Source organism: Melanostigma gelatinosum (assembly GCF_949748355.1).
Source record: "Melanostigma gelatinosum genome assembly, chromosome: 10".
NCBI lineage: Eukaryota > Metazoa > Chordata > Actinopteri > Perciformes > Zoarcidae > Melanostigma > Melanostigma gelatinosum.
In genome coordinates, this window is record NC_136643.1 from 22066694 (window position 1) to 22085350 (window position 18657).

Below are 18657 nucleotides of genomic sequence, written 5' to 3' on the forward strand. Positions count from 1 at the left end.
TTACGAGTTTACATTTAATTTTTTCAGTGATAGTGTACTTTATTGATAAAAGGCTAGAGAGAATAAGGTTAATAATCGATTATACACACAATAAAGTTATGAACAGTAAAATATATTAATAACCATACATTCACGAAATAGTTGACATGCCATTTAAAACTTACAGTATGAAGAAGACTGGCCTCGTTTGATCCATACGGTGTTGTCACCATTAGACAGCAGCATCCCCTTCTGGTTAGTTTAGGAATAATGGTTTATAAAAGGTGGCCAGAGACTATAGAACCTGTTTGGTTTGGGTGTGGAGATCATCATAGAAGGGTAGCATTGTGTGGACAAAGAAATTAGTTTATTGCCTCTGCTAACAAGTATTTGAATGCCTTAAGTGTCTTTTTTGATGACACTGAATCAGTGCCAGTAACAGGGACATTGCTTTCAAGTTCATCCCAAGCTAGATGGCGTAAGAGTATCTGCACCCTTCTTAGTGACTACTGGGGTTCAACAAAGTAGAATATTGTCACCTGTTCTCTTGAAACTGTACGTGAATGATCTTTCTAAAAAGTTAAAAGATTGTAAGACTGGATGTATGGTGGCGGGACAGTCTTATTAACCATCTAACGCGGCTGATGACTTAGTCGTCCCGTCTTCTTATATTGGCTGGCTTACAGCAACTGCTCAGTCTGCTCACATTTAGTGGGCAGTGTTGCAAACCGCAGAAGCCACTACGCTATAGCACGTAAATGACCTATGTGTACGGAGGATGTTAACCAGCTCTCTTTAGAGCCCACTTGTTGTGCAGTTACAGTAAAGCAAAAGTGAAAAAGCTTCTGGTGGCATTTAATGACTCATTCAGAATCCTGCTCACGCTCCCAAGACAGACAATTGCAATCCACGTTTGTGACTAATGTTAATGCTGTGTTGAGGAATTTTATGGACAGAATGTTTGTATGTCTTCTAATCACTACCGACTTACAAACTGCAATGATAATACCTCTGTGTTGTACTTTTTTTGTGATGTGTGAAATAATTCTGAATTAAATGTGACGGACTGCAACAGTATGGCATGATGATTATTGTTATTCTTATATTCCATATGTCTTGCTCAAATTCTTTGTCATTAATATTACAGTCATATCTTATGTATATATTTTGTGTTCTCTACAATATTGTGAAATTATTAATATTGAGGCTTTAAATGACCCCAGGGCCTCTTCCTGCACGGTGAAATTATTTATCACCGTTATGTTTGTGTATTGTGCAAATTAACAAACAAAAAAATACTATGATCACTAAAATATATATGTGGATGGCGTATTCACTGCACAGATATTTTGCCTGGTTTTACTGGCTCACAAATGTGCCGAAGCGCTGCCACACAACACTGGTCGTCTCGTACTACTGCAGTAACATGCTGGTATTTAAGGCAGCTGTGGCCTTTGCATAGGTACCCTTGAAATATTACAAGGCTACACCAAGCCAAGTCTGGGTGGAAAAGCAAGGCGATCCGAGGCCACGTCTCCATGCTTTGACACACAAGCTTTAATTGTTCACAATCAAGCTTTCAGACAAAGCACCATAAACCATCATAGCAGAAAGAAACAAGCAACTGAGGACAAAGGTTTTTATGACACAGGTAGGCGTTAACCAAGGGTATAATACGGTAAAACATTTCTCATTGTTTTGTGGTTCATTGTATATACACTCGCTGTAATAGATAACGTCTCAAACAAAACAAAAGATTTTGAAATAGCAGTCTTGAAATACACACCAATTGTGTCACATTTGAATCATCCAAAAGAGAAAATAAAATCCAAAAAAAGGAAAATAAAAAAATCTTTCTGCTCACAAATGATTTTCCCTTTTATTTTAAAGATTTTTTTTCATATACAACATTGTATTTACATGGTCTAGTATTATTTACACAAAATTAACAAGTGGCACTGTGTAGTTAGGAGTTCTTGTCTTTTTTTTCTTTTCTTCTTGTTCCCTACATATCTTATTTTTAAACAAACTAAAAATGTCAAATTCCAAAAAAAGAAAAAGAAAAAAAGAACTAATTTTAACAATGCGTCATTACCTAGCCCCCCCCCCCCCCCCCCCCCCCCCCCCCAGCCTTCTACAAAGTGTTGTCCTTTCCCGATCCAACTAGAGCCGTTTTCATCTTCACAAAAATACAACTAACCCGAGGGCCCCCCCCCCCCCCCCCCACGTCTGGTCCCCTCCAAACTACCTTTGATCAGTACCCGAAACGCACAGAGAGGACCAATTATGTGTCAACACAACAAAACACTTTGAACACAGAAAGCTCATCGCTGGATCGTTGGTGCAGACGGAAACTGGCAGCCCTGATTTATCAATTATTAACTTTGCACTGCAGGGGTCCATGTTTTAACTTGTCATTGATGCCACTTTATCACGAGGCCTTTACAGTTCACTCAATTTGATGTGGTTGGCTCTGACAAAAAAAGTGAGGAGGAAAAGCCACTGAAGTGCTGAACGGTTGTTCTTTTGATTAAAAGCGCATATGTGGGGGTCAGTTATTCGCTCATTCACCGGCTGCCCACGGTGTGTCCACTGTACCCGTGTGGCATTCTGCTCAGATGTGTCATTTTGCCTTGAGGCCATGCAGAGAGAGTGGGTTCCATGTGAAATGATCCAAAAGAGAGGCATCTGGGGAAGAACAATGAGAAGAATGGACTGTGGATGTTGCGTGGGCTCTGCAGAAATCACTGATGTTGCCTGAGAGAAGGAGCTGGGCGGATTTTTGGGAGAGGTCCGCAATTTAGGAGAGATATAAAGAGAGAGCGCGAGAGAAGAGGAAAGCTATACTCTTCTTGATCCCACCTCTCTGCGTGTCAAAAGTGTGATTCGGCTGTTTCAAAGGGAGGTACCAGCACGGTTTGAAATGTTTCACAAGCAAAGATTCAGCCTGGTTCTTAGGACAGACTTTAAAAAAATAAAATTAAAAAAACACTCTCCGAGAAAGCGCTATCTGAGTTTCTTCAGAAACACTTGAGATCAGGTTAGATGAGGTTTGTGGCTTTATGGCACAACCCTTCGTTCCAGTTGACGGACAAGCAGGCTTAGACCAGACAGCTAACAAACTATACGTTAGAAATAAAGGAGGGAGAGGTAGAGAAAGAGAAAGACTGAGTACACACACACACACACTCTCACAGCAGTTGGTGTTTGTTTTCTTTTTTTCTTTAACAGCAGGTACTGAAGCATCCGATAAGAAAAATATCTAAAATCATGAAGAGGCTACACTTCATTCCATACCACTATGTAAAGTACAACGGCAGCGTCACCTGTACTTTGACAAAAAAGAAGACTCAACAGGCAACTTGATGCTGGGTTTTGTGAATTTAAAAATACAAGTCGTCACTTAGTCTCATTAGCACTCTCTCTCTCATTAACGCGTCATCATCTTGGCTTTAAAACAGAGACAAACATGTGCCTTAAAATGAAGTACCAATGGGAAAGTATAGGCTGAATGTTCCGTTTGTGCTGCTCCTTTGAACTTTCAACTGTTCTCTGGCAGACAAGCAGACGGGTTGAGAAAATGAACCGGCAAAGGTTGGATTAAAGCCCCGCTCCAGTGACCCCTTGACTAGTCTACGACCCACCAGACACAACTGCAAACGTGTCGGGAGAGATCCAGGTTTGCTCCCATTCATATTTAAATGTTTGTGTAGAAAGAAAGGTGGTCAGTGGAGGAAGCTTTTAAAGGTTTAGTCACACTAAGGCTGAGATCAGTTCACTGTCAACGCAATTCCAAAAAGCAAATGCTGATCGCCAGAGCAGCTTTCAAGAATGAATTAATGATACCGGTGCCTTTAAGTGATCGACACCACATCAGAGTGAAGCCACAGAGCTTCACACACGATGAGGATTTGTTGTCTCCGTCTGGCTCAAGGACACTTCAGCAGGGGTTTGATTGAAATATCATCTTGACTGCGTGTGGATTAAAGAAGTGAACTGACCTCGGCCTTGTTTTCTCAGCTTAGATTGTAACTCAGTGAGGCCGTGTGTCTACTGGTCGCCTCTCTTCGTGACGCCGTCTTCATAATGTGCTGTTGAGCATGACGCAAAGTGACCAGAATTTGAATCATGGATCACTGCTGAAAGTTCCTTATGTCTTTTCAGTGGGAGGTCTGACTGTGACCAGCCAAACACGGAGGCTTGTAAACCGGATATGTTCTTCACCACGCCGAACCGTGGCTCGCCTCAGAGCGTCTGTAGAGCTCAAAAACACAGCACAAAGAAGGACCAGGAGCACAACTTGCCACAGCATTGAACAAGAGGTGAGACACAAAGTGCTTCCAGCGGTCCATCTGTCAGTCGGTGCTGTCAGACAAGAAAGCTGAGAAAGATTTTAAAAAAACAAAAAAACAAGTACAATAAATTAAATCTGTTCTTTTTTTTTTTTTTGTCTTCTTCACGGAAAGCAAAAGAAATGAAGTAGTTAGAATTGGAATCGCACTACTTTACTACCTAGGATTTAATCAGGAAAGCATGAAGCTCTAGATTCATACAAACAAACATACAAGTCTTTCTTTTTTTTTGTTCAGTGGACAGGGTTTGACAAACTAAAACACAATAAATACTCTTTCTGAGGAACAAAAGATAAGGTTTATCTCTTTATCAGCTAAAAGGACACTAAAAAAAGGCAGGTCCGTCTGGCAGACTCGCTCAGAAGGGGACAGGGCGACGCCTTTCCATCCATGGGGGCAGCCCTTCCCCTTCGTACTTATGGCACTACAGCAATTCCCCATCCACATTTTATTCTCTCGTACGTTTAACTTTCATTCTTTTCATGACTTTCTTTACCCTGAACATACACTGTCCACTAACGGTACCTATTCAACACAGCTGGGTTTCTTTTTTTATTCTAGCTTGTCCATGACTTCCACGTATGTTCGTTTGTGTGTCTTTTTTTTCCGGTTTTTTTTCAGCATAAAGTGCAACAGTGCTTTTGTTCTCTCCTCCGGCCCACCTGGCCTCCTCCTGGAAACCCTCATGACTACCAAAGGTCAAATGTCACGGGTCGGCAGGATCAGGGTCCGGGTCAGGATCAGGGTTCACGCTGGTCTCGCTGATGGCGCTCGTAACGCTTGCAGCACTTGCAGCGCTTGCGACGCTTGGCTCCTCCCCTTCCTCCTCATATTCATCCTCCTCCTCTTCCTCCCCCTCTTCTTTCACTACCCCCACATCCAGCACCTCCACCTCTTCGTCGTCGTCGTCGTCCTCTTCATCCAGACCTCCTTCCAGCAACTCCACCATGGCCGCCTCCCCCTCTTCCCCCTCGCCGGCCTTCTGCTGCTCCATCGTCTCCTCCCTCTCCTCGTCCACTCTGTCTCTCAGCTGGTAGACGACGGTCCTGAATGGTTGGACCAGGCCCTCCTCGAAGACCTTCAGGATGGCCTCACACACGAATCGGTACTGGCTCTGATGGAGAGAGAGAGATATTTTGGCTGATGGATTCAAGAGGATGAGAGCAGCTAGACAGACAAAGGGATGCGTCTACATACAGGTGTTTGTATCATCATGGCCCTCTGGTCTCTCATGGTCCTGACGATCTCTAGAGGATACACTGGCTGACCGCACTCCATCAGACACAACGCCGACTCCATTGTGATCAGAACCCCTGTCCGACCGATCCCCGCACTGTAAATAACACAGACCACAGAGAATTAAGAGTTGAAATGAGTTGACCATGTCAGTCTATCGACATCGAACCACACGATTCACAAAAAGGGGGCAACTGTACCTGCAGTGCACCACCATGGGCTGGTCCTGTCCAGCGCGTTTGGTCCGTACCAGAGCCACGAAGTCCAGGAAGTCGGTGGAGTCGTCCGGTACGCCGTGGTCTGGCCAGGCCAGGTACTGGATCTGGGTGAGCTCTCTCTGCTGCTCACTCTGAGAAGAAGATGAATTACTTTACATCATATTTTCATGTACTGCCTTTCAGAAAGGCTTCTTTCTTATTGGAAACAAACTGAGGGCTCACTCACTCTCACCTCAGTCATGACCCAAGCTGAATAACAAACAGTGGTTTTTATTTCTTCCACTCTGCTGGACCACTTGGTGATTCATGTTGTTCTTTCACAAACTGATATTAAAGACAAAATGTACATTTTTATGTCGCTGCAATAAATCTATGAATAAAAATGTCACACTTTCTCTTTTGTTCACACAGTCACACCACTGTTTCATGTTTGGACTCAGAGCCCCCGTGTTCCTCTTTTATACTGCCCCGCTGCATCGCCATGGTAACACATCTATCTCCATAGCAACAATCACAGGCGGAGGAGAATGTCCTCCTCCTCCTCCTCCTTATCTCAAAAGGTCACGATGGATGCACGGGCATCGCACAGACAACTAAATCAGGAAAACACACAGACGGCAGGACGCGAGGAGGAAACAGCAGGAACATACGATCCTCCATTGAAAGGTACATTTTGTCCTAAATACCGGCATGTTGTGTCACATGACACGATATAATTTAAGACTGAGCATCAAGAGGCTTCAACATGAAAAATAAGACAAACTTACATTCACTAAACTACCATCGTCCCACTCTCTGCTCCTCTCTCTCGCTCTCCCTCTTATTTCGGCAGCGATGTGACTGACTGAGGGTGGTTGGGTTGTCATGGTAACCAGCAGCGGGAGCCAGAAAAAGAACAACATGGTGACCACACTGGTCACTATGGCAACACACTTTCGGGGGGGGGGGGCTCCTCAGCAGGCTCATCCTCCTTCCCGAGACGCTGGTCCCTTCGCTTTGATTGGACTCTCCATCCTGTTCCCCTTCACTCTCTTGTTCCTCTCATTAGGTCCTAATTGGCCGTTCCTGTTTGGCCCTTTTTTCTCTTGTGTGCGTCTTTGTAGTTACCTGTGTGTGTGTGTGTGTGTGTGTGTTTACCTGTGTATTTGTTTATGTTTGTGGTTACCTATGTGTGTGTGTTTGTAGTTACCTGTGTGTGTGTTTACCTTTGTGTGTGTTTATGTTTACTTGTGTATTTGTTTGTAGTTACCTGTGTGTGTGTTTACATGTGTATTTGTTTATCTGTGTGTGTGTGTGTTTACTTGTGTATTTGTTTATGTTTACCTGTGTGTGTTTGGGTTTACCTGTGTGTGTGTGTGTGTGTGTGTGTTAGTAGTTACCTGTGTGTGTGTGTTTGCCTTTGTGTGTGTTTATGTTTACCTGTGTGTGTGTGTGTGTTTGTAGTTACCCGTGTGTGTGTTTGCCTTTGTGTGTGTTTATGTTTACCTGTGTGTGTGTGTGTGTGTGTTTGTAGTTACCTGTGTGTGTGTTTGCCTTTGTGTGTATTTGGGTTTACCTGTGCGTGTGTGTGTGTGTTTATGTTTACCTGTGTGTGTGTGTGTGTGTGTGTTTGTAGTTACCTGTGTGTGTGTTTGCCTTTGTGTGTGTTTATGTTTACCTGTGTGTGTGTGTGTGTTTGTAGTTACCTGTGTGTGTGTTTGCCTTTGTGTGTGTTTATGTTTACCTGTGTGTGTGTGTGTGTGTGTTTGTAGTTACCTGTGTGTGTGTTTGCCTTTGTGTGTGTTTATGTTTACCTGTGTGTGTGTGTGTGTTTGTAGTTACCTGTGTGTGTGTTTGCCTTTGTGTGTGTTTATGTTTACCTGTATGTGCGTGAGAGTCATCTCCCGGACCAGGAAGGCAGTGTTGCCTTCTTCGTTGTGGCACGTTACTGTAAAGTCTCCGTAGGTGGCGCTGCTGTCTGGATTGGGCCAGTACTGGTGACACTTCACCTATAAACACAGACAGAAGTATTCGGTTTACACCTGAACAGTTAATATACTTAACATGTCACTAAAGTTCATGCTGTGCTACAGAAGAGCAGCTCACTTGGGCTATCCATCTTCACTGTTCTGTTTAAGACACCAACATACAGCATAGACATTTAATACATATGGAATCACTAAAAACCTCCAGTGGTGTGTATAGATCGTGATCTCAAAATGTCCCATCACAGACCTTTCCTTTTGTAACTAAACACTTATTTTTAATGTCAAGAGAAATCAGCAAACGATGCATGTTTTAAAATTGCCACTTAGTTTGATGATTAATGAATTTTGGATCCTTTTCTTTTCCACAGTAACACATTTATAATGAATAATGTTCGAATCAAATGAACAAAAGACACAATTTACCCGAAAGCAGTGTGTTGTAAATGATGAAATATTTTGACAGAAGAATTAAAACAAAAAGTATTTCATCTACAAATGGGAAACTCGGTTAGCAGAATTCAAAGCAATGCCACACGTACAGTAAAAGGTTTGAGATTTAGTTTTTTCCAATTGGACTCACTGACAGCAAAAACCTATGTTTTTTCCAACATGCTGCAGTCCATATGTGGATTCCAGTCCTCGTCTTTGAAGAATTCCTCTACATACCCGTCCTCTCTCGACCTGCGTAGTCAGCATGACCACCATAGACGAGCCCTGCTCCCATGTCATTTGCCAGAAGTCGGGGCAGGTGTTGGGCAGCGGGCCTTGGCACGCTATGTAGCGGTTTATAAGACTCGAGGCTGGAATCTCCATCTACAGACAGAGACGCAGAGATATTCGGTTGGAAGGATTTCCCTTTAGAGCTCGTTTTCAGCAGTGCAGAGAGCTAAATGTTCTCAGGTTACTCTTAAAAAAAAAAAAAAAAAAGGTAGCACCACTTTAACTTTGGCCCCAAAAAAATAAATCAAGACGTCCTCTTCAATGCTTTGACATGCTGGCAAGTTAGCAGCGTTTGGTCTTCTGTTTGAATAAGCCGCTGAGTCACTTACAAGGTCAGACCTTGTGACACTATAGTAATAAACGGAGAGATAAATAATAAGTGTGTCCGGCTTTAACTTCATTCAACTGAAAAACATTTTCTTTGATGCAGCCTGTGAGAGAACTGAGAACACTTCATCTGCCGTATCATTACTTTCCACCTCATTCCTGTTTGCTGTGCTATTATATCTGTAAAGGTCATTGCAGTGCAATTATGTAACAAAGGCCCAAGATTGACTTCCAAACATGCATAACCTAAAGGCAAATCAATAACATCCATGAGCTGCTGATAGCTTAAATGGCCGACTTAAAAAAAAATAAAACGTGCAAAACAGGAACTCGCAATGTTATTGGCTCGTAAAGCTCGTGTGGTTAATTCATTCACCAGCACCGCAGCCGTAGTGTTTCAACATGTGTTTTGATGGTTAGCCAAGCAGACCACCCACCACGTGTCAGACAAGCAAAGTGCAGAGATAGCGATGGAGAGATACGAGGGAAACTAACTCACATTGATGTAGTTTGCATTGATGTAGTCATCTGTGCTTTTCAGAATGACCCGCGTGGCATCATCTGCAGAGGGGCAGAAAAGGACAAGAACAGGGGGAGAGATTACAGACAGACAATTGACAAACGTTGAAGGAAAATATTTCAGGAGGGAAAAACATGGAGAAGAGAGAGCGTATCAGGGAAGGAACAACGTCAGTTCACATGTAAACACACGAGCCGACAGATATAGACGACCGTGTGCAGTCACGTACAAGGAGAGATGTCTCTGTAGCGATTTTTGGAAACGTTCTGAGGTAATTTGGCACACAGCATGGTCATCCCGGGCCTCTTCCTGTACAGTTGCTGTAAGAAAAGGAACACAAATCTATATTAACGTCGCAACCTCCAAATATTCGTTTGCGCCGCTCGTGTATGTAAATATGCACAAACTTCTATGACTTTTGTGGGCATGAGCAACTTGCGTACATTATGTTTGGGTTTGTTTTGCATCCAACATTCCTCTTCGCTAAAAGCACAACACAGGGTTTAAACAGGAAGCTGTTAAGGGATTATGACGAAGGACAGGAAGCTACGGGAATGTGGAGGAGGAAAGAAACGTGTGACAAACGCTTCAAACTATTTCCCAAGCTTGTCTCTGTGCAAGCATATATGCACAGTATCTATTTATGTGTTTATGTTTTCATACTGTCTCCTTACGTCAAACTGAGCGAGAATGGCTCCACTGATCAGGCCTTCCTTCAGTGTGACCATGGAGTCCCTCAAAGCATGCTGGTCTAGCTGGGTGGGGTCCTGAAGGGACTTCTCAGGGATATACTGAAAATCTGGCTCCGAGTCCACCTTCTCCTCCACCACGTCATAGATGGCTAAGCGGGACAGAGAGGAAACATGTCACAGTTTATACACACACACACACACACACACACACAGCTGTTTATGTAGGTCGAGGCCCGGAGGAGTTCATTTACCTTTAAGTACATAATGAAGAAAGAAAACATGCAAGCTAGAGAAACGCTTCAAGTCTCAACCAAAGCACTGCACGATAGGAACATATAGTTCATCTATCGGCAAATATCTATATGCCTACATTTAAGAAAAACAGTGGGTTAGCCAAAGAATGGGAATTGACAGGAATTTAATACATGGATAGAATCCATAAAATCCTCTTTGACCCAGTTAAAATACCAAGAATTGCCCTCATCTTTAAAAGCTCTGCTGCTGCTTCACTGATGCCGATTAAAGGAAATGATTTGCCATCTTTTCTACACGGTGAATATAAAAGGCTGAGATGTGACTTCACACATCTCCTTTCAAAATAACAAGAGTGAGATTGAGCAGTCCAGAAAAGACCGGAAGAAGAACCGAGACTGGTGACCAGATGTGCAGCTGTTAATCTTCAAGGAGCGGGCCGCAGCTGTCCGTCGGTTACACTTTGCCTGGTTATCACTTAAGCGCTTAACAAGCAGAGATTCATGCATCGCTACATTAAAATGGGTTGCACCACATGTAGAGATTAGCAGGTGCTAAATGTTCACACCCAGTAACTGCCAGATGTACACTGCCGTTGGAAAGTTTGGCATCCCCTCCCCCCCCAGTCAGATGGATGGATAACAAATCCAAGTTCCACAGTAGTCTCCCCTTTCATAAACACTGAGGGGACTTCAACTAAACGGAAGTTTGAATCATTTAATTATTATTCTTTCGGGGGCAAAACAATTTCAAAAGTAAATAATACATTTGATGTCTGAACGATACAGTTTTTTGATTTTGTTTAAATAGCCATTATTGAAGGAAAGAAGAAAAATAGAAATTGAAGTCAGGTAAAGGTGACACAGTAGATCCAACCAATGGGAACCACTCACCATTCGGTCTGACCAATAGGATGAGCTCTCCGGAATGGCTCTCACAGCTGGCTTTGATGAACATGACCACCTGGTCGTGGGTGTGGTCAGAGATGTCCCGTCCGTTAATTAAGACCACCTGGTCACCCTCGTTAAGGCGAGGCACACACAGGTCGGCCTGAAGGGGAGGAGGGGGGAGGAGGAAGGGAGGAGGAAGGGAGGAGGGGGGAGGAGGAAGGGAGGAGGGGGGGAGGGGGAGGAGGAGGAGGGAGGAAGAGGGGAGGGGGAGGAGGAGGAGGGAGGAAGAGGGGAGGGGGGAGAGGACAATGACAATGGTGAGATAGCATCATTAGTAGAATTGCAACAATGTCTTCAGATATGAGAATGCTAAATAATTAGCTCTGTAACCGACACTTCCAAAAAGGCAGATTACCAAAGGTCGCCCTTCATTTTAAAATGGTTGTTTGTGTTCCCTCAACAGGGAATTAACAGCCTCTTGTTTACGAGACAGGTCTCTTGAGAGAGCTCCAGCCGAGGAGCCAAATCAGCATGAAAGCTGGGTATTCTTGGCATACTGCACGATACATTTGTGCCTAGTCGGTACACACTGCTAGTGTAGTATGCGGTGGCTGTTGACTTACTGATGTTCCGGGAGCCACTCGAGACACAATGATGGGCATCTTCTGGTCAGCTCCACCCTGGACACACACACACACACACACATAGGCAACATCAGTTAAGAGCTTTCTAGGAATTGGTCATAATGCATACGTACAATCTGTAATCGGGGTTTTGACTACTTGGAGTGAAAAATAAGTGATGGACCGAGAGAGGGACAATGAACAGACCTTTTTTCAACTGCTATCAGCACTCACCTTGACATTGAAGCCAAAACGTCCATGGTCGTCGGGTCTCATCTTGATCAGGACCAGATTATCATGAGGGACGACTCCATTTAGCTGCAAAGTTGGACACAGATTAATCAAATTCACATACTAATTTCCTCCACACGTCCACCTCTGGGACACTGGACTATTGGCTCCAGCTCTAACACTCGACTGGAATGCCAAGTCCACAGCTTTAATATAAGATCAAGATTTAAAGCGGCAAAAAAAATACGTTTGGCCACTAGGGGGCAGAAAGAAACAAAAATCAAAACATTGTGAAATTGTTTGCAGAATAAAGAACCTCTTTAATTGAAGGCAGCTTAGGTTGTAATTCATTTTCATTGCTAATGATCTTCCTGAATGAAAAATATGCTTTGAACCTCAAAATGCAAATCAATACAAAAAACACAGACACAGAAAAGGACGACTAGGTTGAGCGTAAAATGCTTTTTGGAACTGGGCATCACAACTTTTTTTAAATATGCAAAGCGTGCTGCAGTCTTGCTTTGACATACTGACCGTGGTCTTATCGGCGTTGACGGGGACATCGTACATCTCGTTAAGGTGGTTGTCCAGGAGGCTCTGCTGGGAGTGGGCCTGGATGATCTGGCTCAAGGTCTTCCTGCTCAGCTGCTTGGGGGGCAGAGCTGGAGGTAGGCCGTCTAGCCCCTCTGGAGACCTGAGGGCGGTAAAGACAGAGGGGGGAGTCAGGGACAGAGGGAAGGAGACGGAAGTAAAGAAGAGCAAGAGAGAAAAGTATTTGGATCAGACGAATGTTGAAAGTTCTTAATGAAGCAAATATTTCTCCACAGACTTGGGTAAACATGTGTTCCAGCTGTGGTGACGATTGTCTTTTGCGCCACTACTCTACATGCTCACACTTGCATCTGGCAAAGAGCAAAACATTACAACTGTCACATTCAAAATGAATCACTCAACTGCTGATGAAACTAAAGCCTGGCATTTTGAATACGGTGGGAAACCAAAGACAAAAAAGCATGCAGGTACAGGAAGAGACCAGACTAATGGGTCGAGCTAAAGACTGTGCCGTTTGTTAACGAGGCGGGCGCTTCTGTCGAAAAAGAAACGATGGCAGAAAAACAGATAAAAGGGAGAGAGAGAGAGAAAGATTGCAAGAGACAGAGAGGCTTAATAGCACTGTGTCAGTCATAATGCATTAACCTCAATAAAAGGGCTGCAAGAGGAAGGAAAACACCCCCCTCCATCATGCAGACAGTAAAAGGCAGTCAGTGTGTACAATGGAACACAAGCAGTCAGGTAATGCTTTCAGCAGCACCATGGCTCACTCTCTGGGGGGGTAACAGCAAGTCATTTGATTCTAAGTCCGTAAACGTAAGTGTGTGCAGACACTCGTGGGACAAGAGCACCAGTCAAAGAGCATTGCCTTTGTTTTGGCTGCTGCTACTGGTGCCACTTTGTGTCTCTCTCACACACACACACACACACACACACACACACACACACACACACACACACACACACACACACACACACACACACACACACACACACACACACACACACACACACACACACACACACACACACACACACACACACACACACACACACACACGGTCAAAAGCAGGTCAGGCTCTCAGAAGGGGGGGGGCAGTGCACACAGCAGGCCGGAGCATCCTCCTGCATTACTTTGCTCAACACGACACAGACGGGTGAAATGGATACTAAAGTATCTTCAACGACGTAGCCAAGGCCCTGGGATAAGGATATTTAACCCTTTTGTACAGCAGACATAACTGAGCCCTGCTTTTCAGTTGTCCTTCTGTCAAATGCTTTGTAGGTGACAGAATCTGAAATGTTTCAACAAAAATATCTCTTCATTTACGTCAGAGTCACCCTTCTCTTCCTCTCTCTCTCTCTTTCAAACACACACGAACACACCACACGCTGCAGCAGCTGCCCTCCGTCTGTCACTGTCCTCCTTGTGCTAATGTCATTCATGAAAAATGTTCTCATGGAAAGTAAATTAAACTAAAATGACAAAATAATTGGTTTTGGCGAGACTGGATTGACTGAAATTTTACCACTAATAATAATAATAATATAAACTGATGACTGAAAAAGAGACATTTGACACAGGACTAAGAGTAGATTAAAAACAATAGTTGATAAAATGAGAAAACATTTTGTCACCAGTAATGACTCAAAGTTGAATGTCTTTTAGTCGACTAAAACATGTTCAGTTGCTGTCGACTTAAATTAGACGAACTATGAAGGCTAAAAAGGACTAAAATGAGACATTGTTGTCTAAATATTAAGATGAAGACTAAATCTAGCTGCTAAAATAAACACTGGACAGAGGACAGCCCGACATGAATGTGCACAGTGACCAAGTCGTAAACAAGCTGCTGTAAAGCAGTTGCATTCAAAACCTAAAAATAAACACAAAAATGATTTTAAAAACACATTCAGTTTTGACTAAAAACAGAACATTATGGAGAGTGTCTGAGGGTGATGGCTTTGTAGTATTGCTGATGTGTGGAAATGACATAACTCTGGCCTGTGGGAGAGAAACCAGATTCAAATGTAGCTTTTATTGGAGGAAAGTCTTGGGAGGAACATTTGGGAAATTTGGATTATGGGCCTGAGCGAAGTGACAGACGTGAAAAACGTGATTGAAAATATACAGTTATTGTAAATGATGAGGGATGCCCGATTCTCACCAAAGATGGCCGACTAATCTATTTGGGTCAAAGCGGTGTTTGTTATATTTAGAACCGATAGCTTCCCAAAACCAAACATCTGGATTGTCATCACAATGGTGTTGGCAGAGGAGGTGATTTGGAGCCACCAAAGCAAAGCGAGATGATAAAAAACATGAATGTGTTTCTTTTGACAACAATCTACTTTTGGAAATTGTAACCAGTGAACTATTTTTTAAATATTTGCAGCCCAGTACTAATGTCTGTGATTAGGAAGGTCACCCTCGGATCTGACTCTCTAAAGGATTTATTTTCACATCTTTGGGTTTTTTACGGCCCAAATAACAGATAAACTAATCTTCTCAACAGACTGGAAAAATGATTCAGGCAAGAGGATTGGGAGATTGGAAACTTCTGACGCTGAAGCTGCTCACCAAGTTCCCTCTTCCTGCAATAGTCCAAATGAGCTATATTTAGAAAACAGTTATGAAGTCAAGGAGTCATGTAAACAGCTCACTTTAATCTTACTCATCCGGCTGAATGTGGTTATGGACAATAAAAGCGTGAATGCACAAACTGACATCTCAAGCACATCTGTCAACAGACTGAAAGACACAAGATGTTGAAACGTCTGACGAGTCAAATATAAATCCAAGTCGTTTTGCTTCAAAGTGAAAGATTATTATTTATTATTTGCTCAAGGACACTTCTGCAGCAGAAATGACTCCCGAGTCTCTTCTGCAGGTGGCAGACGAAGAGAAGTCAACTTTATTGGTTAACAGAAATCCGAGGAATCATGTTCTACGAAAGTAAAGCTGGTGTGGGTGTTGAAAACTTGAACGACTATCACAATGGACAAATCAAAGGCAATTCAATAGCATGCATGGCTAACGTGTGTCGTGTGAGGAGGAGCGAGCAGGTGATTACACCATCGCTTGGCTCTGTGACAGAGGGATGAGCCAACAGCTTGGCATGTGTTTATTAGCTTTCGTAGGCAGCGGAACTACCGCTGTAATGTTACTTCACCACTGATTTCCAGCTGAGAAATGTTCCATCCGTATTCTCTCACCTCTCTCACACACACACACACACACACACTGTGGCAACGGAGAAAAGCCTGCCGTACCTACAGCCTCCCTCAGCAGCACTTCTGTGCATCTTACATTCGTGGCTCATTTCCAGCTCAGTGTAGCAAATAAATCGGACATAATAACGTGACATTTTAACGATGTGGTCATTTTTTAGGTTCATACTTGTATTTTGGGGTTTCTACTAGAGCATGTGTACATGCTTTAAAGCAGGGGTCCCGGCAAACTCCCGGCACGTCATTTTATGTGGCCCGCGAATCCGCCAGCAAAACTTAAAAAAAATCTTTTTTTTTTAAAGTCAGACTAATAATAATAAAAATATCCCCATAGTCGAAATTATGAGATATAAAGTCGAAGTTATTAGATAGAAAGTCATATCTATGATAGAAAGTCATAATTCTGAGATAGAAAGTCAAATTTATGAGATTGAAAGTCAAAATGATGAGATGCTTAAGTTAGAAGCAGCTCTTTGGCTGGTTACTGTACATTTAACATGGAAATGTATTGTGAGTACATTGAAGACTACTTTAAACTGTGACTGCAGAGAGTTATCTAACAATATGTTACGAGTAGTGACATTTACAACCGGCCCTTTGTGGGCGACCGTGATGCTGATGTGGCCCGGAGTGAAAATGAGTTTGAGACCCCTGCTTTAAAGGCAACAAAACACATAACATACTGTGTCTGAATATACTTGTTTTCTTTCCTTTTCTGATATCCCGTCATTCTTTTGGAAGGACTGAATAAGATATATTCAGTGAAGATGTACACAAAAGTCACTCCTAACTCACTTAACTTTCACTCACAGGCTTTTAGGCAAACAGAAATGTGGAACTTCAAGGATTTCGGCAGATATTTTATAACGTGTGAGCACAATAAAGGCATGCCGAAAACAAACACATTAATTCCTAGTTCAGCCCTGTCTAACCTCTCCGCCCTGCTCGCTGCTGTAAACACATTTTACAGGCTGGTTTTCAAAGGGTTCATCTCTCAATGGGACCAGCTAAGTGACACTGGGAGAGGGTGTGAACTGTTTGGAGAAGCCACAGGAACAGACAGACATTTAAAAACCCGTCAACTCAGCAGTACAGTCAGACAGAGTGGCACTAACACTGATGAGTCAAATTCAACTTCAAAATTAAAGGGGGGGGGGGGGGGTTGTGCTTTATTTATGTGGCAGTTAATTTAAATGTATTTCCCTGCCACAAAGTCAACGGTTGGTTTTTGTATTTTTAACCGAAAGACAAACCGCTTTAAAGAAAGTGGTATCGTGACAAGTTAGTTGAGACTCACGGTGTGGAGTCCAAGCTGATGCTGTTGGCCTGCGTGGACGACGCCGACCTGTGATTGGAGGAGGAGAAGACAGGCAGGCTGGGTGAAGCGTGGATCACATGATCGACCAGGTGGCCGACGGACGAAGGGCGGAGTCGTGTGCCCTCTTGCACAAACAGCGAGTTCCTGGCAGACAAACAGATGCAAAGACACACAGCGTTAAAGGGCTGAGAACACGGCCTCACCACATTTTGTTTTGCGCCGACCAAAGATTATAACATTTATATTTGTCTAACGTGAAGCCTGAATCTGGGACTCACTGGTTGGGCGTCCCAGGTGGCGAGCGAGTGGGCAGGCTCTGGGTCTCCAGTCTCTCATCCGATAGGCTGTTCCTGCTGACCGACTCCCAGTCAGTTCCGCCCACCAGCTTCCTGGCCAACGGCTTGCTGGGTGATCTGCGCGGACCGAGGCATTTATTTGGTTGTGTCCAAACTAAAAACAATAACAATGAAACAAGTCCAAGTAGTTCATTGAACTCATCAAGAAAGATGTGTATTACCTGGCAAATATTCTGTCCTTGATGCCTTTCTCCTTTCCATACTGCACAGACTGCACCTCTGTCCGCCCGCTAGAGACACACAAACAACCAGAACAACCGTCAGTGGACTTGAACAATTCTACTCTAACTGGATTCAAATATTGACATATATTTGCCTTAAAATTAAATCTTAAAAACCAGTCACAATATATTATTTCCCCTTTCCAACTTAAAATTCCCCAAAATGTATAGAACATCACCGATGTGAAGTAGTTTGTTAGAGAGGTGCACACGGACGCCATGAATAATTAAGTTGTGGTTTTCTGGGGGAAGACAGCATGAGAGGCACTGGCCTTCCAGTGTTTCAGCCTCTGAGCCCAAAGCGAAACAACTGCATCAACCTCCAAACAAACATGTACATCTGTTGATGTTTACCGAGAGTCAGACAGAGTGAAATGTAGACAAAGCATCCACAAGTCTGGTCCATGTATTTGTGTGTGTACATGTCAATCCGTCAAAGTGTGGCTGTCAGGGTGAGGCTGTTCGGAAATTCACTGTCTTGTTCTGTGTGTGTGTGTTATCTTGTTCTGACCAGTATCTGAACTTGGAGCCCAGGGTGAAGTAGTGAGCGAAGAAGTTCTTCTGTGGTGGGATGGGCCGATCCAGCCTGAAGAAGGTGTGGTGCTCCACGCAGGCCTTCCACAGGTTTTTACAGGCCCGGTAGTTCACCATGTTGAAACCCAGCAGCGTTTCCCGGGTCTCAGTCTGTGTGCGGGGCGGTAAGAGAATGGTTAGCGGGTCTTTGAGTAAGACTTTGGCGTTCAGCATGTGAAGTGACAGTGGTGTGACCAGAATTCAGTTTATCCGAGTCCAACAGTAGGCATCATGCAAATAAAGATACATTATGCAGCAAAGACAGGCAGCGTGTGGCTAACCATTTAACTGTTCATCCATTTATTTGAGTTCACCGTTTATCTGTTACTTTTAGCTGACATTTAAACTGCTTGTACATTACTTTTAGCTGACATTTAAACTGCTTGTACGTTACTTTTA

General features: G+C 43.4%; 1 protein-coding gene across 2 annotated transcripts in view; it reads right to left on the bottom strand.

The window, feature by feature from the left end:
* Positions 1-1514: 1514 nt before the first annotated feature.
* ptpn4a (protein tyrosine phosphatase non-receptor type 4a) overlaps positions 1515-18657 on the bottom strand; it is a 55457-nt gene continuing 38314 nt past the window's right edge. For both annotated transcript variants that reach the window (XM_079277014.1, XM_079277013.1), the window contains exons 12-27: positions 18197-18369; positions 17626-17694; positions 17387-17521; positions 17088-17252; positions 12542-12701; positions 12011-12094; positions 11777-11833; positions 11157-11313; positions 9994-10160; positions 9549-9639; positions 9299-9360; positions 8419-8565; positions 7645-7773; positions 5768-5916; positions 5529-5664; positions 1515-5445 (exon numbers count right to left, since the gene is read on the bottom strand). In XM_079277014.1, coding sequence (XP_079133140.1) covers positions 5038-5445; positions 5529-5664; positions 5768-5916; positions 7645-7773; positions 8419-8565; positions 9299-9360; positions 9549-9639; positions 9994-10160; positions 11157-11313; positions 11777-11833; positions 12011-12094; positions 12542-12701; positions 17088-17252; positions 17387-17521; positions 17626-17694; positions 18197-18369 — 2289 coding nt within the window. In that variant the 3' untranslated portion in view covers positions 1515-5037. The remainder of the gene's footprint in view (positions 5446-5528; positions 5665-5767; positions 5917-7644; positions 7774-8418; positions 8566-9298; positions 9361-9548; positions 9640-9993; positions 10161-11156; positions 11314-11776; positions 11834-12010; positions 12095-12541; positions 12702-17087; positions 17253-17386; positions 17522-17625; positions 17695-18196; positions 18370-18657) is intronic.